General features: G+C 53.8%; 1 protein-coding gene across 5 annotated transcripts in view; it reads left to right on the forward strand.

The window, feature by feature from the left end:
* agap1 (ArfGAP with GTPase domain, ankyrin repeat and PH domain 1) overlaps positions 1 to 22586 on the forward strand; it is a 59455-nt gene that overhangs the window by 29269 nt on the left and 7600 nt on the right. For 4 of the 5 annotated variants that reach the window (XM_074664391.1, XM_074664392.1, XM_074664388.1 and 1 more), the window contains 8 exons: positions 1 to 86; positions 7034 to 7138; positions 10931 to 11099; positions 11788 to 11952; positions 13286 to 13447; positions 18706 to 18860; positions 19303 to 19393; positions 19476 to 19698. The exon at positions 1 to 86 is cut by the window's left edge and continues 7 nt beyond it. In XM_074664391.1, coding sequence (XP_074520492.1) covers positions 1 to 86; positions 7034 to 7138; positions 10931 to 11099; positions 11788 to 11952; positions 13286 to 13447; positions 18706 to 18860; positions 19303 to 19393; positions 19476 to 19698 — 1156 coding nt within the window. The remainder of the gene's footprint in view (positions 87 to 7033; positions 7139 to 10930; positions 11100 to 11787; positions 11953 to 13285; positions 13448 to 18705; positions 18861 to 19302; positions 19394 to 19475; positions 19699 to 22586) is intronic. The other variant, XM_074664389.1, reaches the window with a different exon arrangement.

Below are 22586 nucleotides of genomic sequence, written 5' to 3' on the forward strand. Positions count from 1 at the left end.
AGGCCAGCGAGACCGACAAGGACAAGAAAGGCCTGGAGGCTCGAGCCGACAGCATCGGCAGCGGGCGAGCCATCCCCATCAAACAGGTGAGACTTCCTGCCTCCCCCTCCCCCTCCTCCCCCTCTCCCTGCGTCTCCCTGTGTCTCCCTGCGTCTCCCTGCGTCTCCCTGCGTTTGATTCCTCGGCCTTGATTAACAGAGAAATCACACACTTAACATCAATTAGAGCCAGGGGCTCTCCCGGGTCCTCGAACCGGATCATTAGGAGCTGAAGAGGGACCCGTCTCACCGCCGCTCTTTCCTCGTCCTCTTTTCTTCTCCTCCCTCCCTCCCTCCTCCCTCCCCTCTCTGTGTTCGTCCACTTCTTCTCCCGCTTTGAGCTCCTCGTCCTCCTCGTCCTCCTCGTCCTCCTCTCCAAACGTCCTTTCTTCCTCCGCTCTTTGATGGGAGCGTCAGCCGCGGCGTCAAAGGAAGAAAGGACGAAGAAAGGGAGGCAGAGGATGAAGGGAGGGAGAGGGGGGAGGAGAACATCTTCACAAGGCCCCACACACACACACACACACACACACACACACACACACACACACACACACACACACACACACACACACACACACACACACACACGAACACGTGATCAGACAGGGTGGAGGAGAGGACCTGAATCAGCTCTTCGTGGTTTTCAGTCCGGCTCCTGTTGGAGCAGAGGGGGGAGGCAGCAGGGGGGAGGACGGGTGAGGAGGACCAGGAGATCAGGCCCTTAGTGAGACCTGATCCAGGTCTCTGGAGTCCCCTCACTGGGAGCTAGGGACCATGATGAAGACCTGGTCCAGGCTGGTTAGAGTCTTTGTTCAGGTGTTCAGTCGGTCTGTCAGCTGATGTTTGTTTACCTGAGCTCTCAGCTGATTGTTTGTTTACCTGAGCTCTCAGCTGATTGTTTGTTTACCTGAGCTCTCAGCTGATTGTTTGTTTACCTGAGCTCTCAGCTGATTGTTTGTTTACCTGAGCTCTCAGCTGATTGTTTGTTTACCTGAGCTCTCAGCTGATTCTTTGTTTACCTGAGCTCTCAGCTGATTCTTTGTTTACCTGAGCTCTCAGCTGATTGTTTGTTTACCTGAGCTCTCAGCTGATTGTTTGTTTACCTGAGCTCTCAGCTGATTGTTTGTTTACCTGAGCTCTCAGCTGATTGTTTGTTTACCTGAGCTCTCAGCTGATTCTTTGTTTACCTGAGCTCTCAGCTGATTCTTTGTTTACCTGAGCTCTCAGCTGATTGTTTGTTTACCTGAGCTCTCAGCTGATTGTGGTGCTCTGCGTGGGTTAATTTCGTCTCTATCTGTTGATAAATTAATCTGAGTCTTCAGATGAGATGTGTGCAGACACACAGTGAGCCTGGCAGTCACACACACACACACACACACACACCCTCACACACACACACACACACACACACACACACGCTCAGTGGGAGCTGTGAGGCAGATCTTCCTCCTGTTGTGGTTTTTTTTGGAGTGGACGTTAATTGATTTGATGGTTCCCTGTGGTCGCGCTCGCCTCGTCTCCCTCCTGCTCCTCGGCGCCGACCACGACTCAACACACCACAGACCTGCTCCCTAATTACACTGTGTGTGTGTGCGTGTGTGTGTGTGTGTGTGTGTGTGTGTGTGTTTTACACAGGCAGGATCACACTTCACATTCAAGGTTCAGCTACCTTTTCCCCATTAGCGCTCCATTTACACTCATTTCCCCCAGCGTGTGTGTGTGTGTGTGTGTGTGTGTGTGTGTGTGTGTGTGTTCACTCTTTTTTAATGAGACGACGCTGACTGTGTGTCCGTTCCTCTCTCTAACACACACGTGGAGTTTTCTGACGCTCCTGATGCAGACGCTCCGACCTCATCTCCATTAACACACACACACACACACACACACACACTGCCATCATGGCCGCCGCACCTCGCCGCCAGGAGGAGGAGGAGGAGGCTGCACGGTGACCTAACTCAGGCCGACACCTGCCACAGAGATTATCGGCGTCATGCTCGTCTCAGCGCGGAGACGCTAAACTTCCTGTGTTCACGTGTTCCTCATGAAGACGCCACCCTGCAGGAAGACACACACTCCAGCCCCGCCTCCAACCGTCTTCTGCTGCTCACACACCTACCTGTGTGTGTGTGTGTGTGTGTGAGTGTGTGTGTGTGTCTCATTAGAGCGTCTCTCAGCTCGGCCACTCGAGGTGACGGTGGTTCACTTCTTCTTCTGCTGAAAGAGAACGCCTTCGTTAAGAGAGTCCAGCTCTCATTAAAACCACACACACACACACACACACACACACACACACACACACACACACACACACACACACACTCAGGCCAGGACACGGAGCACTCTGTGGGCTGTAATGAGGAGAGGGCGGGTTTCCACTCTGAGGCAATTAGCCCACACAGATCCACTCGGAAAAACACTCGACGCAGAAACTCAGAGACTGCAGGAGACACACACACACACACACACACACACACACACACACAGTGACAAAGTGTGTGTGGAGAGGGCAGGTGTGTGTTGCAGTCTCTCTGAGGTCTTGTGGTCTTCAGGATGTCTGGGTCCACACACACACACACACACTCTGCTCAGATTAACTCACTGTTTAATCTGAGTCTTTGCAGACTGAAGAGTGGGTGTGTGTGTGTGTGTGTGTGTGTGTGTGTGTGTGTGTGTGTGTGTGTGAGTGTGTGTGTGTGGATCAGAACCAGCGCCTCCTGCTGACACCCTCAGCCTCAGAGGAAACACTCCCTCAGCTCGTGGCTCCTCTCTTCTTCTCCTCCTCTTGAAGTCGGCGGATGCGTCCAGCTTTGTTTACAGAGGATGTTGACGGCGCCGAGCTCCTCCGACATCTGCTCCACGCCGCTAATTAGCCGCTAATTACCGGAGAGAGGGAGCGGCCCGCTCCGTCTCTGTCGAGCGTCTGAGCGAGCCGCTTTGAAAAGCAACAATCTGACAAATTAATTTCCTCCGACACAGCAGCCGAGCCGCTGGGACCGCACACACACACGCCACACACACGCCACACGGGCTGCTCTGAAGGCTGAGGGGGCGCCGCCACCGCCACCCAGTACACCCTCACTGGGTGGACTGGAGGAGGCTGACTGGAGGTCTGTGGATCTGGTTTCTGGTGATGACCTCCTCCTCCTCCTCCTCCTCCTCCTCCTCCTCCTCCTCCTCTCCTTGTTGGGATCTGATCAGTGTGGATCCTGTAATGGTCTCTGGCGGGGCGCGGTGGTTTTGACAGTCCCGTGGTCCCCCCCGGGCGCCGGGCGCTCCGTGCAGAGTTAAATTGGATGGTTAATTCGGGCGTTATTTACCCTGTAATTCATTAGCGCGGCCCCGCCATTGGCAGCGGGCAGGCTGTAATTTCACGCTCCGCAATAAAAGATGTCTCATAATCTGCTTCATTTAGCAGCCAAAGAATTTAATGAAATTAACTGCGGCCCTAATTAAGACGGTGAATATTAAAGACCTGCTATCAAGGCTTTAACGAGGGCGACACGATCCGCCTTCCGCCGGATTGGAAAAATATCATCTCCCTGGGAAAGGTTGTCACTGCTGCCAGCCATTTTGGCCATGATGACATTTTTGTCATGCACACTAACCCCTGGAAATGAGGTTTTCAGGGGACGGGGGGCGAGGCGTGTGTGTGTGTGTGTGTGTGTGTGTGTGTGTGAGTGTGTGTGTGTGAGTGTGTGTGTTCCTCTTTAGTTTGAGAAATAATTAACAGAAGGAACACAGGCGTCAATCAGAGCTCGTTTTCAGAGCGTGCTCATTACAGCGTCTCTGCGGAGGGAGCGCCACGCTTTGTGTTTGTGGCTCCGAGCGAGCGCCGTGTGTGTGTGTGTGTGTGTGTGTGTGTGTGTGTGTGTGTGTGTGTGTGTGTGTGTGTGTGTGTGTGTGTGTGTGTGTGTGTGTTTACACTCGTCTGATGTGACAGAAGCGACCAGCGGTGACCCGTGGGTCCCTGACAGGAAGAGGACTCGTGTCTCCTTCACTTCCTGTCTGTCTGTCTGTCTGTCTGCGCGGTGGGGGCGAAGGGGGCGGGGCTTGTATCCACTAATGAATTGAGACTGCTGAAGTAAGGTTTGGATAATTGAGTTTCTAATTAATTACCCAGAACTCTTATCAGATAAATCAGCTCCTCTTCAGCCCCCTCCTCCTCCTCCTCCTCCTCCTCCTCCTCCTCCTCCTCCTCGTCTCTTTTATTTGATCCGGTCTTGGTCCTGCTCCCCTGGGCCTGCCCTTCGCCGTCCTTGGCTCGTCGTGTTGACCTTGAGCTGCAGACGGATGCTGATGTGGAGACAAACCTCGCTCCTGAGGAGGAGCTCAGACCCTGATGGGGGACCCTGTAAGACCTGTAGACCAGGAGCTCTCTGGACGAGGACCACCAGACCCTCTAAACATGGTCTGAGGTCAGCGTCGTCTGCAGACACGTGGAGCAGCGTCTGAGGGGTGGACTCAGAGGATGATGGATGACCTGCGGCGGATGGCGGCGCGGTCTGGATCAGATGTCTGTCCTGATACGGGCCGGAGCGGGCGGCCTCCCCCCCCGCACGCCGTCTCAGGGGTGACACCTCTAATTTAGCCCCTCGCTCCCCGGGGACGATAAAGAACAAAGGGCTGCGGCGCCGTCCCCTGGAGGATCCATCCCTGTGTCCTCCTCTCAGAGCGCCTCCTCCTTATCTCCTCAGAGACGGTGTCAGTGCTCCTGCTGGCCGGGGAGCGCCCTTTGTGTGAGGAGAAAAGGCCGTGATGGAGCGATGGGAGCAGAGATTAGTGTGATCACACACAGGAGGAGGAGGAGGAGGAGGAGGAGGAGGAGGAGGAGGAGGAGGAGGTGATGCCGTCACTCACTCCAACTTTCCTCAAACACGATGAGATCAAGGAGTTTGTCTCCAACATGTGACCACGGCGCTCTTTAATCAGACGCCGGCGGCCGCAGCCCGGGAACACACTCGGATGCGTCGTCTAACGAATGACTTCATCTTTTTACTTCCTGCAGCCGCCGACCTTTCCTTAAGCACCGCCGCGCCATACTTCACCACGGAGAAGGGAGCGCGGCGAGGAGCGTGAGAGTGACGGAGGAGGATCCTGAGGGGAGGTTTGAGGTTTAGGAATCTATAAATCTGTGACTCCTCCACTCCGTCTCAGAGGAGCTGAGGAGCTGAGGAGCTGAGGAGGTGAACCTCATCAAGTGTTCACTTACAGGTCGCGACCTTTCCTCATCGCCTCCTCATGAAGAGTTTAACCCTCCTCCTCCTCCTCCTCCTCTGTTTCCACGCCGTGTGTGTAATCACCGCCATGATGCCTAACAAATGACTCCTCATCTCGCCCCCCGAGCGAGCGACCTTTTCCTCAGCACTACCCCTCCATACTTCACGGGGCGGGGAAGTGGCGGCGCGGCGAGCAGAGAGTATATCTGAGGATGTATTTATCCCCACACATCTATTTTCCCATGAGGAGACCTTGTGAGCTGTCACCGCCGCCGCCCCCCCTCCCGTAGGTAAAATAAGAGGCGACGTGTGTGTGTCAGCGCGCCGGGGGAGGTGAATAATGAAAGATATTACCCATCAGGAGGGCTTCGACGCCGCGTTCAATTAGCCTGCCCCTCCAGCAAACTGATGGCTCGCCGTCCCGGGGATGGATGGCCCAGATTAATCTGCTGACGGATCCCTCCCCAAACCAGGTCTGGACCAGGAGCAGGAGGAGGAGGAGGAGGACGGCTCCTCCTCAGCACGGTGTGGTCCAGGCCTCAGCTCCTTCAGCTCCTCATGATCTCCTTCATTCATCCCTTCATCATGGAGGTGTTTTCATTAAAACACACATGTAGAGCCAGTGTGTGTGTGTGTGTGTGAGGCAGCGTGGAGCTCTGATATCTGCTCGCCGCTCGCCGCGCGCTAACAGGCGCTAACGGATGATCAGCTGGCCTGACAGCTGCACGGCTGCCGGCAGCTTTCACCTCTCAGCAGCAGGAAGCTCGTCAGGACGCGTTTAGCGCACCGTGGGGAACCCCTGTTGTTGTTACACACACACACACACACACACACACACACACTGTAGTAAGACGCTGTAACACACAGCGAGTAGAATAAGACGCAATCAGCTGATCAGGTTTTCGAGTACCTCCATCCTCTTCCTGGTCCCTCAGAGTCCGCGTCCCCATCAGGACCCCCCCCCCCCGCCGTCACTCTGTGTTTGTGGGATGATCTCCTGTCACTCGTCCCCCCTCGCCCCCTCTTTAACTCTCATTGGTTCCTCCCTCCGTGTCACACTGATGTCGCCGCTGATTACACCCAGCACGCCGTCAGTGACCCCAGGCCTGCCGCGCCGTCCCACCACCGCCGCCTGGCTTAATGAGAGCTGAGCGGTCGGGGCGGGGAGTGCAGGCTTCTGTCCATCACACACACACACACACACACACACACACACACACACACACACCCAGGGCTGGACTCTATTAATATCCTGAGTGTTAATGTTGCAGAGGTCCAGTGAAGTGACACGCGTGGCAGAGCGGCTGTAATTGCTAATCAGTGGACAGTTTTATCCCCCTCCTCCTCCTCTCCCCCCCCCCCCCCTCTCTAACCTAATGAATCCGGCTCAAATGAAGTGTGGGCGGCGAGCGGCGAGCAGTGAGCGGCGGTGAGCAGCGGCCTAAACGCTCAGTGAGGCGCAGCTGATGTGCGTAGGAGAGAGAAAGAGAGGAGCTGATTTCTCCTTCAGCTGCACGAGGCTCCAAACGCTTTAAGTCCGCTTCAACGACCCTCAGACCCAGACCCCCACAGACCCAGACCACCACAGACCCCATCAGACCCCTACAGATCCAGACCATCACAGATCCACGAACCAAGGATCACATTCAGCTCTGATACAACAACTAAACTTTGATGACTGAAACCACACACACACCCCTCCCTGACTCTGTGTGTGTTTAACATGTGTGTGTGTTTGACGTGTGTGTGTGTTTAACATGTGTGTGTCTGTGTGTGCAGGGCATGCTGCTGAAGAGGAGCGGTAAATCCCTCAACAAGGAGTGGAAGAAGAAATACGTGACGCTGTGTGACAACGGACTGCTCACCTACCACCCCAGCCTGCATGTAAGACACTCACACACACTCTGTCACACACACTATCACTCTCTCACACACTCATTACACACTCTCTCTGATTGCTTATTAGACTCCAGCGCTGTGCCAGCCGGCTCTGACCTCCATCTCTCTCTGCTCCTCATCTCTCTCCTCTCTGTGTGTGTGAGGGACACACACACACCCTCACACCCTCACACACACACACACACTCTCTGACACACAGAGACAGTGTTGATGGCTTGTGTATTAATTAGGACTCGTCATCTGTTTGCCCACGTCGGCGTTGATGATGTGAATATCAGCTGTAATGTCTCTGCTAATTGCCCCGGCTCTCTGCCCTGTTGGCACAATATCCTGCCCCGACGCGGCTTTATTACACACACACACACACACACACACACACACACACACACATGTCTCAGTGCCTGCTCAGAGTGTGTGTGTTCCTAGCGTTGGATAATCTCTGGTTCGCTCTCCGTCGTCTAAACGAGGAGATAAAGAGTTGGGACTGGGAGCGCTGCAGCAGGTGATGGAGGATCACACTCACAGCCATCGTCTTCAGTCAGAGGGAGCAAGGCACTCCTGCAGCCTGAGGGTTGTGTGTTTGATTCCCCGCGGAGCCTCTGGAGACGTCTGAGCCTCTCCTCACCGAGCTGCACACGTCCATCAGCGATTAGAGCAGCTGATGCAGTAAATTAGTGTTAAAACTCATCACTTAACACATCAACACACACACACACACACTCACACACACTCACACACTCACACACACACAAAGCCCCTCCAGCTCCAAAAAGCCAGGTTTTTCCTCAGCGCGTTGCATCTGCAGCTCAGGCGTCAATTAGCGTGTTTGCAGAGGCTAATCGAATGAAAGTCAATCAGCAACGCTAATTGGACGACTATGTGCAAAGAAATCACATTAATGCCGCTAATTAAGTGGAAGAACGCGCGCCACTTAACGGGCGAGGAGACGAGGAGGCCGACAAACAGGCAGGAGAGGAAGAAATCCAGCTGAGGGTCTGACAGGGTCTGAAAGAGTCTGAGGGGTTCAGGGAGCAGCATCCTGAGCTGACGTGTTGATCAGGATGAGGGAACTGTAAAAAATTATAATCTGAAGTGACAATAGAAAAAATCTCTATTTTATTGTATTTTAGTTTTTTTTTTTCATTTTGTTATTTATTTATTTTTTTAATAATTTGTTTTATTTTAATTTATTTTATTTTATTCTTTTTTATTTAATTAAATTTCATCCTATTCTGGTTTTTATTTTATTATATATTTTTTTTGATTAATTTTGTTTTACTTTATTTTATTTATTAGTTTTGATTTATTTTATTTTACTTCACTGTTTTTTATTATATTCAAATGTTTTTGTTTTGTTTAATTTTGTTTTGTTTTGTTTTATTTTATTCTATTTTATTTGTTTTTAATTTTACTTTTCACTTATGTGATTATATTCTATTTATTTTTTTTCATTTTGTTTAATTTTGTTTTATTCCCCTTAATTTAATTTTTTTATTTGTTCTTTTTATATTATTTTTCTTCACTCTTTTGTGATTATATTCTATTTTATTTTTTTCTTTTTATTTATTTTGTTTTCATTTTGTTTTACTCTCTTGTATTTTATTTTATTTATTTGTTTCTTTTAATTTTATTTTACTTTACTCATACGTGATTATATTCTCTTTTATTTTTATCTATTTTGTTATTTTTAGTTTCAATCTGTTTTATTTTATTTATTTTCATTTTGTTCTGTTTCTTTATTTTGTTTGATTTATTTTTTTTGGGTAAAGCTAAATTTTAATTCTTGAACCCAAACAGCTGAGAGCCTGAAACAGAAACTCTGTCTCTTTCTTATTGTCTGAATCATTTTAAATCATTTGTTTCTTGAGGTCTGTGAGCTCACTGAGGGATTACATGGTGTGAAGCTTTAATCCCTCAGTGAGAGGAATTATTAATCCAGTCTTTAGACAAACTGAGGATCTTAAACTCTGAACGAACATGAAGAGGACACTTTATGATTCTGTGCTCTCGTCTTCACACGCCTCCTCCTCCTCTTCTTCTCCTCCTTTATCTCCCGTCGTCTCCTCGCTGTCCATCGATCGTGTATTTGGAGCGCGCTCTGTATGGATTCATGTTTCCTCGCCGTCAGCAGCTCTCAGCGTGCTCTTCCAACATTTTTCACTCTGACGCCGCCGTTTACGCATCCGTTCACCCTGCCCCTGAACGCACCACGCTCAGTCTCTTAAACACTCATAAACAGACAGCCACTGATAGGTTCACACACACACACACCCCACCTGCTGTTGGTGAATGTGGTCGATACACACATCCGTCCTGGAAGTCTCTGCGCGGCGTGGACGATCAGGACGATGATGAAAGCTGCACCATGCAAATGGAGACTCAATTACCTCGGTCAGTCTGTTGGAGGTGTGTGTGTGTGTGTGTGTGTGTGTGTGTGAGTGTGTGTGTGTGTGTGTGTGTGTGTGTGTGAGCAGGGTTTACCCAGCGGGCCCCTGGCTCGAGGGCTCTCCGGTGGCTTGTTAAGACGCCGTCGAGAGCACTTGGCTTTGAATTGGCCTTTTGTCAGCCGAGCTGCCAGAGGGAGGCGGGAAACACTGAGCGAGCGCGCGAGTGTGTGTGAGTGTGTGTGAGTGTGTGTGTGTTCCAGTAATCCCACCTCTGTGAGGACCAATTAGAGAGTGAGGACAGTGTGTGTGTGTGTGTGTGTGTGTGTGCTCTCTGCTCGTTAAACGACTGTTTATTCCTGACAGGGTGCAGGTCTTCACTCGGTGTTTGAAACACTTTAAGAAACAGGAGACCTGTCTGTCCCTCCTCAGACCTGTCTGTCTCTCCTCAGACCTGTCTGTCTCTCATCAGACCTGTCTGTCCCTCCTCAGACCTGTCTGTCCCTCCTCAGACCTGTCTGTCTCTCCTCAGACCTGTCTCTCCTCAGACCTGTCTGTCTCTCCTCAGACCTGTCTCTCCTCAGACCTGTCTGTCTCTCCTCAGACCTGTCTCTCCTCAGACCTGTCTGTCCCTCCTCAGACCTGTCTGTCCCTCCTCAGACCTGTCTGTCCCTCCTCAGACCTGTCTGTCTCTCCTCAGACCTGTCTGTCTCTCCTCAGACCTGTCTCTCCTGTCTATCCGTCCTCCTTCAGGTCCTCACAGACGTAGCTTTGTGTGTGTGTGTGTGTGTGTGTGTGTGGCTCTGTGGGGTGTGTGAGCTTTGTTTGTCTCCGTCTCCTTCATGTTGAAGAGGAGGCTGAGCTCCCACAATGCTTTGCTCCTCTGGGGTCAGCGCTGACCCTCCAGCAGCTCAGGAGGAGGTGCTGGAGGATTTAACCAGCGTCGTTAACGCTCCTTTTCTGTCGCTCCCTCGCTCCTCTGATCCTGCGCTGAGGCGTCCAGCGGCGGGCCGGCGTGTTCCGGGCGTGTCGGAGCCAATCAGAGGCGGCGTGATCCTCCACTTCAGGAGCCTTTGAGGGATTAGCGTGGCTTTGTTTTATTGTATGATTTAGGGATAATCCAGGATAATCCTCCTAAAGAGAGCAGCACTCAGGATGGAGAGCTCACACCAGACTCTTTATTTCCCACAATGCACAGGGAGCGCCGTCTGAGTCCACGCCACCCGTCTGAGTCCACGCCACCCGTCACTTGTTGCTCATTTAACAATGATTAGAAAGACACACACGTTACAGAGCAGCGCGCTGAGGCTGACACATCACACAGTCTCACTTCCTGTCTGCCTGTCTCACTTCCTGTCTGTCTGTCTCACTTCCTGTCTGTCTGTCTCTGCAGGACTACATGCAGAACGTCCACGGGAAGGAGATCGACCTGCTGAGGACGACGGTGAAGGTTCCCGGGAAGAGGCCGCCTCGCGCCGTGTCCACCTGTGCCGCCGTGCCCAGCCCCAAAACCAACGGCCTGACCAAGGACATGAGCAGCCTGCAGCTGGGACAGAATCCAGGTGAGACCCTGTAGACCTGATCCAGGTGGACTCTGATGATAGGGTGAGGGTGACGTGGATTACCTCACCAACCCCCCCTCGCCCTGTTTTAATTGTAGTCTAATTGCTGCTCTGATGCCTTGTCACAAACGAGCTGCTGTTCGTCCTCCGTGAATCAATAAAGGTTGAACATTCAAAGACTAAAAAGAGGAGCTCAGCCTTGAAACGCTCGCGCACACCTGAAGGAAGACGTCGTAAAACAAAAGGAGAGACGAGCACACACACACACACACACACACACACACACAGGGGCATAAACCCAGCTCTTATGAGGCAGCTATATCAAACACACACACACACACACACACACACACACACACACACACACACACACACACACACACACACACACACACAGGAGACTAATAGCATGAATATTCAGTGAGCCGTACTCCATGTACTAATTATCGTCATGAATATTAATGCAATCAGAGTCCTGGCTCCACTCAGCCAGCGCCAAGAAATGAGCTGTAATGAGAGGAGGAGGAGGGAGGAAGGGAGGAAGGGAGGAAGGGAGGAAAGGAAGGGAGGAAGGAGGGAGGGAGGTGAGTCACCCGGCTGTTGGACCTCACAGCCTCTCACCAACTGAGTGTGTGTCAGCTGACTCCCAGGTGTCTCCTCACCTGTCTGTTGTGTCTTTCCGTCTCAGGCTCGGTGACCAGCAGCACGTCGGCGTCTCAGATGGCGAGCGGCGTCAGCTTGGTGTCCTTCAACAGCCGGGGGATGGAGGGGATGCACCAACGCTCCTACTCCGTGTCCAGCGCCGACCAGTGGACGGACGCCACTGTCATCGCCAACTCAGGAGTCAGCACAGGTACGCCTCAGAGTCTGACGGGAGTTAGGTCCACACGCGCAGCTCTGAGGGCCTCAGGGCGCAGCTCCACAGGGGGGCCCATCATCAGCTGCTCATGGAGCCACCTGATACTGAACACTGTGTGTGTGTGTGTGTGTGTGTGTGTGTGTGTGTGTGTGACACAGTAACACACACTGAGGGGCTCAGACTGACAGCTGTCTAAGTGTGTGTGTGTGTGTGTGTGTGTGTTTGTGTGTGTGTGTGTGTGTGTGTGTGTGTGTGTGTGTGTGTGTGTGTGTGTGTGATGATAATCTTGACTGACAGCTCTGTGGTCGGCGCCGTGCCCCTCAGCTCTCCTCAAATAGCGTTTAAAGCTGTGAAATGCTTTTAAATGGACTCCCAGGGGCCCCACACACACACACACACACACACACACACACACACACACACACTGAGTCAGGTCAGTGTCGTGCTCAAAGTGAGACAGAGTGTTTTCTCCACATACAAACATCTCGTCTGTCAGTGTGTGTGTGTGTGTGTGTGTGTGTGTGTGTGTGTGTGTGTGTGTGTGTGTGTGTGTGTGTTTGTGGGAGCTGATGGGAAATGTAGGCTCTCAGTCAGCAGGTAAACCCCTCACAGCCTCACCTGGCGTTCCTCATAAACAGGAAGTGAGCTGTGATTGGTCGGTGGGAGCAGCTGGCGTCCAAACTGTTGATGAGTGTCAGAGTTACGGAAGCCCAGCAGGGTCAAACAGCAGGCCGGCTGATGAGGGCTGCAGGGAGGGTGCAGCAGGAAGTCTGGGGGCGCAGCGTGGTGGTGGGGGGTGGCGTGGATGGAGCGCGGCGTGCAGATGGGAGGGCCGTTAATCCACGGCGGTTAATTGCACTCTCGGGGACGGCGTGTTGTCAGCAGAGATAAGTTGTCACATTTTCCACTTGAGCTGAGACTAAACGATTGTAAAATAAGTTATGGCCGTCCTTGGGGCTGTCTGCCGCTCGCTGGGACGCAGCCGCCGCCGCCCAGCCTGTGTGTGTGTGTGTGTGTGTGTGTTTTCTGCTCATGTGTTCCTGTCCTCACACACACACACACACACACACACACACACACACACACACACACTCAGCGAGCATGTCAGAGCTGCCGCCGCGCCGTGATATTGATGGAAGCTGAATGTTATTTTATTCCGCCGCTAGTCACAGCTGTCAGCGGGCGGCGTGAAGAGTGAGGGCCGGGCGAGCGCGGGGAGGAGAGACAGCGCCCCCCACCCCCCCTCCCCCTCCCTGTAGACCTGATCAGGACTCCTCAGTCCACATCCTGGATCTGGGTTTCTGATGTTGTCTCTCTGACCCCTCAGATACCGGACTGGGGGACTCGGTCTGCTCCAGTCCCAGCATCTCCAGCACCACCAGCCCCAAGATGGAGCCGCCGCCATCGCCGCACGCCAACCGCAAGAAGCACCGCAGGAAGAAGAGCACCAGCAACTTCAAAGCCGACGGCCTCTCTGGTACTGCGGAAGGTAACGCCATCTCCCCTCCCCTCGCCTCACACTTTCCCCGCCCCGGTCCCACGGCGAAACCGCCCCCCCAGAAACAGACCCTGTCAGAGACCGACCCGGGCTGGGAAACGCAGTCATGTGATCGCTGAGACTCCTGAGCTCTGAGGAGCGAGGGATCTCCTCATCCTCTCATTCTGTCAGCCCTTCATCTCTTCATCCTCCTCCTCCTCCTCCTCCTCCTCCTCCTCCTCTCTGCTCTGATCCTCAAGCAGTTTGTAACATAACGCTCGCTGTGTGGTCCACGCCTCAGACCAGGGTCCAGACTCTGACCCACCTCAGACCAGGGTCCAGACTCTGACCCGCCTCAGACCAGGGTCCAGACTCTGACCCGCCTCAGACCAGGTGGAGGGAGCACAGCCAGGATCCATTTCTGCCTCCCTGCTCCATGCTGCTTGGATATTAAAATCTGTTGAACACACACACTCTCACACACTCACACACACTCACACACACTCTCACACACTCACACACACTCACACACACTCACACACACTCACACACACTCACACACTCTCTGTACGGCTGGTTGAACAGCTGTGGCGGCAGCAGCAGATGTGTAATGTTCGTCTCTCCATCAGCAGCTGACAGAGGAAGAGGCTGAGTGACAGATTTCATCTCCTCCTCTCCTCTCCTTCTCTCCTTCTCTCCTCTCCTCCTCTCCTTCGTCTGTTTCTCTGCTCTACGTTTTTATTTTCCTCTCTTTGTCTCTTCTTCTTTATTTCTATCTATCATATCTATCATATCTATCGTGTCTCTGTCCCTCTTTTATTTTTCCCGACAAGTCTTTTTCTCCTCCTCTCCTCCTCCTCCTCCTCCTCTCTGTCTGTGTCCTCCTTCTCCTCTTCCTCAGCCGGCCCTCCTATTAGTCAGCCGGAGAGGCTTAAGTGAAATATTATAAATAATCCAGCGTATTGAAATCTTTTATCAGCTGTGTCACTTTCATTATTCAATAAGCGATTAGTAACAGTCTTCCCAATTTAGCCATTAAGCACTGAGCGCGCTCAGTCGGCGCTCGGCTGGCCGCCTGTCACGCAGGGCGGGCAGGTGAAGTATCTCCATGTCAGAGCCCAGCTCGCTGTAATTCATGAGGGGGAACCGCCCTCTGAGGCCGAGCTCCCCCAGGTAGGAGCCCACACACACACACACTCACACACACACACACTCACACACACTCATTCTCTCTCTCAGTGAAGATCCGATCTCTGTCTGAGCGATGTGAACGTTTCTCTGGACGTTTGATTTTAGCAAATATGAATCTGTTCATCCAGATTTAACTGGAGCTGAAACCTGCTGTCACACACACACACACACACACACACACACACACACACACATACGCACGCACACACACACTCACACATACACACACATCAAAGCTCAAACACAAACTCTCTCTAACAGGAACGAGCTCCTCCATCCTGCTGTTAGCGGTGTGTGGCAAACATCTGACGCTGTGTGTGTGTGTGTGTGTGTGTGTGTGTGTGTGTGTGTGTGTGTGTGTGTGTGCAGGTATGTCTCAGGTCAGTGTTCAAAGCTCAGGATGAATGAAGAGTTCAAACAGCAGCTAGTTAGAGCGAACACGAGCCGAGGAGCGGGCTGTGATCAGCAGGAGTTTACCTGACACAGGGACACGTGTGTGTGTGTGTGTGTGTGTGTGTGTGTGTGTGTGTGTGTGTGTGTCTCCACCTGCAGCGTGTCGCTCTGACTGCGTCTCTCCTCCTCTGAAGACGAGTCATGTGATTGGTTAATCAGGGCGATGGCCATCAGGTGGTTGGGGGTCATCAGGGGTCAGACCTGCAGAAACAAAGGGGTCCTGTGTGGAGGGGGGTCCAGGTGGTCTGAGGCAGACCTGAGGGAGGGGGCAGGTTTTCTTTGGAGAGGTTTTCCTCCAGCTCAGAGCGGCTCCTTCGTTTCATTTAGAGCAGAGCGACTCTCGCCGACCACACGCCTCGCCTCGCCTCGCCGTCTGAGGAGGAGGAGGAGGAGGAGGGGGGAACAAGCAGAGTAACATTTAAAGCTCTCGCATCTCCTGAGCCGCCCCCCGTCCTCAGCACGCCGCTTTGCTCTGAAATGTAATCAGTAGCCTGAGGGGAGTAAATAAGAGCCAGCGTTTGGCGTTTGAGAGCGGCGTCACGAGGTCAGAGGTCACAGCACGACGCTCCGTCAGGGAGGAGGTGTTAGTTTATCTCTGCTCTGTTTCTGTTATGTTGCAAATTTTCATCACTTCATCGTGGTGGTTAGCCCCTCCCATCCTGCCTAAGCCCCGCCCCCTCTGAAGCCACACAGTGCTGTTATTAAGGCTGACTGTCTCCTCTCCTCTGATGCTCTCTCTGCTCCTCCTCTGCTCCGCACCTCCTCCCTCTGTCTCTGTCTCTGGCTTTCTCCCTCCTCCTCCCCTCTCCTCCCTCCTCCTCCTCCCTCCTCCCCCCTCTCTCCCCGCAGCCAAACGCAAAGCGTGGAAACTAAACCGTGTTGGTAGCCTTCGCAGCATTTACACCAACAGTCTGCACACCTCAGAAGGTAAACTGACTCCTGCTGGCCCCGCCCACTGCCCACACCCACCCACTGTGGCCCCGCCCACTGCAGGACGGTTCACCCTGTGTGGTCAAATGTGCACCTTGTGTCGTCATCTGACCTGTCTGTCATGGTGTCCTCTCTTCCTCCCTTCTATCCCCGCCCTCTCACCTGTGAGGCTCGACCAATCAGAGTGAGGCGTGAGAGCGTGGATCCTCAGAGAGCGGCTCCTGCTCTGTGGGTTTGTTTCTGTGTCTGGTTGTTCAGACGCTGCTCTGAGCGTGGCGTCCTGCGTGTGTGTGTGTGTGTGTGTGTGTGTGTGTGTGTGTGTGTGATATTTCCAGGTTATTAATGCGGTGCAGGCGGGGAGTGATATGAGGAGTAATGACCTGTGTCTCTCAGTAATCCTGTGTGCGCTGACATTTAAGGCTTTTAATTTGTGTTTCCCCGGGCCCCCTCTGCCCCCCCCACGCCTCCCCTCTCATTGCACCTCCCGTCCTGCCTGTCACACACACACACACACACACACACACACACACTCACACTGTGTACCTCACACCCTGGCCGACAGGATTGTATGCATGTCCTGCCCCCCCCTCGCCGTGCGTCGTGTAAACGGCGTAGATTTGGTTTGTTTCTCTCTGCCGTTAAAGGTTACCCGTGTCAGAGTTCACAAATTGCCTCGGCGCCGCCTCTTTCCGTCAGAATGTCGCCCACAGTAGCCGAGAGCGCTCGCCGTAATTACCAAAACAGAGCGGGCGACCCGCCGCGTGTGTGTTCTCATACATATGTTTAGTCCTGAACACACACACACACACACACACACTCTCTGATGCAGCCCTCAGGTTACAGTGAGGCCAGCGCCGCCGTGATGTCACACATCATATCTGAATTTGTTTCTTAAAGCAGTCCGGTCTGGTCTCTGGTTTTGGTCTCCACTTCCTGTCCACGGTAACCCCCCCCTCCTTTATTCATCAGCCGTGGCGCTGTGCTGGGTCAGCGTGCGGCGTTTAGATCCTGAAACAGCGTTTAATTTCTCCGCAGAGGGGCGGGGCCTTTCTGGGTTGTTGGTTTCTGTAATTGTCACCCCCCCCCCCCCCCCTGAACACAGAGGATCATGGGAGTTTAATTATGATGGGATTCCTGCTCCTGACCCTGCAGGGCGCTCGATGGGTGGGCCGTCCATTACAACAAAGACTCAGGAGCCACACACTCACACACTCACACTCTCACACACTCACACTCTCACACACACACACACTCACACACACACTCACACACACACTCCAGGTTGGAGGTGAGCAGGTGAACAGGAAGCTCTGAGCTGGTGCAGTTTCTGAAGTTTCCTCCTGAAGTTTTTTCTTCAGCCTCCAGGCGCTCCCTTCCATCCTCTCCTCCTCTCCTTCTCTCCTTCCCTCCTCTCCTTCCCTGCTCCCTCGCTCAGCTCAGACAGAGCCATTGATTATCCCGAGCCGAGCCCGAGGGGAGCTTCAGCTCCGGTGCTCTGAGACGCTCCCAATTAGCCAAATGACTGGAGTTGAGGAAGAGCAAATGGTCGTTCCCTGGCGGGCCGGCCGTGACCGCGCTCCGACTGATTAAACCGCTCATCTCCTCGCCGTTTCTCTCGCCGCTCCGTCAGGAAGCTGCTGCTCGCACAAACGCTGAGCTCAAAGTGTCAGGAGTGATTACAGAGCTGCGGCGTGAGCCGTGCCGCCGTCAGGGGGCTTCAGGTTCTTAATGCTCCTTCAGGAAACTCCTCTGAGGACCCAGACCTCCTCTCCGCCGTAGACCTGAGGAATCCTGGGGTCCTGGTCTGTGCTGGAGGCCGTCCTTTGAAGCAGCGATGTCCCGCGTCCTGTGGGTCCACTTCCTGTGGGTCCTCCTCCTGTGGGTCTCCTCCTGTGGGTCTCCTCCTGTGGGTCTCCTCCTGTGGGTCTCCTCTCGGGGTTAATTGTAAACAGCTTGTTGTCTGATCTGCCGTGGCGATGATACGGACTCAGACTCTCCCTGCTCCTCCTCCACGTCCAGATCCTGATCCACATCCAGATCCACATCCTGTCCCTGAGTGTTCCCACATGTGCTGACCTCTGAAAGCACGCCGCGCGTTCAGCGCTCAGAGCGAGGCTCTGCTGGCCTCTTTGACCTGATGCTCTGAGACACACACTGAGGGCTGCAAAGGATTGTGGGTAATGCTGTTTCTGGGTGGTTCAGGTGGTTTTATTGAGAGTCAGACTCTTTTCAGACTTAAGATTCATGGAGAAGGTTCAGGACTTCGTACACATCCACCTGCAAACATTCACACACACACACACACACACACACTCACACACACTCACACACACTCACACACACTCACACACACTCACACACACTCGTCAGCCTAATTGGCTCCTGATTGTCCCGTTAACCTCTGAGGGTTCTGGAAACTGATCCATGTGTCCCCCTCCAGCAGACTCTGATTGTAATGACTCGGGGGTCCGGGAGGGGGGGGGTCAGGGGGCCTCTTAATTTGGGTGACATCCTGGCTTCAGGGGGCGGGGTCACACAGGTCAGGAGGGGTCTGCCCAGGTGAGCAGGTGCTCCTCTGTGGCGGTCTGTGGCGGTCTGTGGCGGTCTGTGGCAGTCTGAGCGTGGACCAAGCGGCTCACAGGAAGTCCCATGATGCTCTGAGTCCTGACGCTCTGCTTCCTGCCCCCCCCCCACAGAGCAAGAGGAGAACTTTGAGTTCACCATCGTGTCCCTGACGGGTCAGACCTGGCACTTCGAGGCCACGTCGTACGAGGAGCGGGACGCCTGGGTGCAGGTCATCGAGAGCCAGATCCTCGCCAGCCTGCAGTCCTGTGAGAGCAGCAAGAACAAGGTGAGGCCAGCACGCCGTCTGAGGAACACACACACACACACACACACACACACACACACACACTTTCATTCCCATAATTACAAACAGTGATTACAGACGCTCACGCTGCCATTTTCCACCTGCACGCTCCGGCCTGCTGTGTTTACGCCTCAGGCTCTCTGCACACACACAGTCTCACACACACAGTCTCACACACACAGTCTCACACACACACACACACACACACACACACACTCCCTTTTCCATTTGTTTTCTGTGTTATTCCTTCGTTCTCTGACTTCGTTTCAGGATGAAGTTTTTGTAGTTTTGTTTTTAAATCTGAGCCTGAAACCGTCTAAGGGTCTGGATCAGGAGGAGCAGGGCCCCACGTGGTCTCCTGTGGCCCCCCATGGCCCCTCAGAGTGTGTTTAAACGGCCTGACTGTGGCGTCTTCTTGTTTCAGTCCCGCCTGCCGAGTCAGACCGAGGCCATGGCGCTGCAGTCCATCAGGAGCATCAGAGGAAACGGGCGCTGTGCGGACTGCGAGGCTCAGAGTGAGTAACCACCAACCATCCCACCGACCAATCAGGGGGAGGCTGGTTTGTAACACGCCTCCTCATCTGTTCCTCCCTGCAGACCCGGACTGGGCCAGTCTGAACCTGGGCGCTCTGATCTGCATCGAGTGCTCGGGCATCCACAGGAACCTGGGGACCCACCTGTCCCGCGTCCGCTCTCTGGACCTGGACGAGTGGCCCCTGGAGCTCATCAGGGTCATGTCCGCCATCGGGAACGAGCTCGCCAACAGCGTGTGGGAGGCCAACGCTCAGGGACGCCTCAAACCGGGGCCGGACGCCAGCAGGTAGGACTCAGAGAGGCAGTGCTGCAAGCTGCAGACAGGGGGCAGTGTGAGACATCCAACACCTACAAACCTGTGTGTGTGTGTGTGTGTGTGTGTGTGTGTGTGTGTGTGTGTGTGTAATTATCGGTCTCTGCAGCGCCGTGGAGCCAGCAGCCATCATAACAAATTAGAGCTGACTGCCATCCGCATAAAGATCGACTTCCCCGTCCTCCCCCCGCACTCACCCCCGACGCTCATTAGTCAACAGAAGCACCTTATAATTACTCCCACAACACACACTCACACACACACACACACAGTGATGCAGAAATGCTCTCAAACACACATTTAACACACACACACACACACGTGGATCGGCTCACCTGTTGGCGTGGAGCGATTCACCAAACGTGACGACGTTTAAGAGACGAGAGGGAAATAAGAGTGTGTTCATGTGTACACACACACACTCAGAGCAGTATGAGCTGTGTGTGTGTGTGTGTGTGTGTGTGTGTGTGTGTGATGCTTTTATTGTTGCTCATGTTCCTCTTTATTTATGAAAGTGAAGCGTGTTTCCCCTGAAGAGATTAGACGACGAGGTCAATATTATCTCAATTAACCTGCAACGCTCCACTGCACCTCCTCACCCCTCCTCCCCCACCTCCCCCTCCTCCCTCCCTCCATCCTGTCAATAGTATTTATCAGTCCATTCCTTAAGTGGCTCGCTGTTTGTCGTTTCACCTCCATAAATCCCTCCTCCATCGCTCGGTCCCTCCGTCCGTCTGTCCCTCCTTCATCTCTCTGCTCCGTCTTTCTTTAATTCATCACAAAGAGCAGGAGCAGCTCTCTGATCCAGCAGCACCTCCTGCTCTCCCCCCTGCACGCCTCTCCTTGATCACACACACACACACACACACGCGCACGCAGAGGGAGGCAGGGTGTGTGAGGAGGCGTGGAGGTTTTATGACAGCTTTATGGAGTCACTGACGCTCTATGAAATAATATGTAGAGACGGCGAGGTTACATCCACTCAGAGCTGCTGTTAGAGACGGATCAGGCTGAGCATCTGTCTGTGACACACACACACACACACACACACACAGAAACACACACACTTCCTCTCTGTGATCCTGCTCTGAATTCAACGAACATTTAAACGTGGAAACAAACAGAGTCTGATCCAGCAGGAGGATCAGGATGGAGGCGAGGGCTGTGTGTGTGTGTGTGTGTGTGTGTGTGTGTGTGTGTGTGTGTGTGTGTGTGTGTGTGGGGGCTGATGGATGTAAAGCCTCCCCCATAGAGGCCGAAATTTCATTTTGCAAGTGGCTGATTTAATGATCCAAAGGGTAATTAATGTCCTGATTATCTTAATGTTAAATATGGCCAGCAGCAATTACACTGACCTCCTGTCTGTCAAGGTCTGCACCACACACACCTCACACACACACCTCACACACACACACACCTCACACACACACACACCGCCTCCGTTCAGCTCCTGTTTGGAGGAAGGGAGCAGGAGAGGAATGGACAAGGAAGCTTTGAAGGAAGGAAGGAGAGAAGGAAGGGAAGAGGAGGCATGAAGGAATCACATTGGGAGCGCTGGCATCCCGTCTCCAGGGCAACGCCCCGTCCAATGAGCTGTGACAGAGCCGCCATCTCCAACTGTTGTCTCCATCTCTGCTAATCGTTTTAGCATCAGAGCCGCTAAGTAGCCCCGCCCCCTCTCCCCCATGATGCCTCGCTGTGAGGTGGGATCCATGTCCTCGGTGTGGAGGGTCGTCACGGTGCCAGCTGAGCGCCGCTGCAGGGTCCTGGTCCAGGTTTCCCTAAAAGACCCGTCTCCTAAACGCTCCCATTAACCCCTCGCTGCCCGCAGTCGCCGTCATCACCTCGGCTGGCATGCCCGCCTGGCGCCGCGCCACAGCTGGTGCCACCGCTGAGGGGGCTGCTAAGTTTGGGCGCGCTGCCCGTCGTGGAGCCCACGGGGGCCCACGGGGTCCTGGTCCTGGCTCTGAGCTGGCTGGCAGCAGCTCATTGTTTTAATTATGTGTCGAGCGTGGCAGAGACACCAGCACCAGAGGCCGCCGTGTTAGCGGGCGCCGCACTCAGGAAGTGACAGCGCTGCTAATCCAGCCTCCTGGCCTGGGTTAGGGGGCCTCCTGGGTCCCCCTCCTCCTTCCTAAACCCTGACCTTTGGCGGTCTGTCGCAGGAGGTCAGCGTCTCAGCGTGGTCCTCCTCTGAGCAGGATCTCTGTGAGCCAGGAGCCGCGTCATCCTCTGCTGGATTCAAACGGTCTGAGTCCTGGGTCTGAGTCCTGGGTCTGAGTCCTGGGTCTGAGTCCTGGGTCTGAGTCCTGGGTCTGAGTCCTGGGTTAGTCCTGGGTCTGTGGTGGTCTGAGAGGTTCACAGATGAGGACCTGGTCCTGGGCTCTGAGAGGAGGCTGAGCTGAGCTGCACACCTTAATGTGACGGCAGAGAAATGAGGAGCGCGGCGGCTAAAGGATGAGCGTGCAGGCCGCAGGACGCGGCGCTCTGCACTTAACATCAGCTCCACATGACGGATGCTGCTGCACGAATAATTCAGCAGCAGGTCTGAGGGGGGGTCCGGCTCTTTATGGGGACAGATTAGTCTTGTTCCCCCTCAGAAAAGGCCAGCGCTAACAGATTTAAAATTAGACCGGGGGCTTTTAATCTGGCGGGGTGCAGGTGCGGCGAGCGCCCCGACACGGCGCCACGATCGGGCTCAGGGGAGCAGACAGCAGCGAGGGGAAGGAAGCGAGAACATCACCAGATAATTGCCCCCCAGGGTCAAAGGGGGGGGGGGGGCGTCTCACACCCCATAAAACACTCTCACACACACACACACACACACACACACACACACACACTCCTGCCTGTGTGATCCT

Source organism: Halichoeres trimaculatus, unplaced genomic scaffold (genome assembly GCF_033239565.1).
Source record: "Halichoeres trimaculatus isolate MK-OKI-2021-1 unplaced genomic scaffold, fHalTri1.1 fHalTri1_scaffold_24, whole genome shotgun sequence".
Lineage (NCBI taxonomy): Eukaryota > Metazoa > Chordata > Actinopteri > Labriformes > Labridae > Halichoeres > Halichoeres trimaculatus.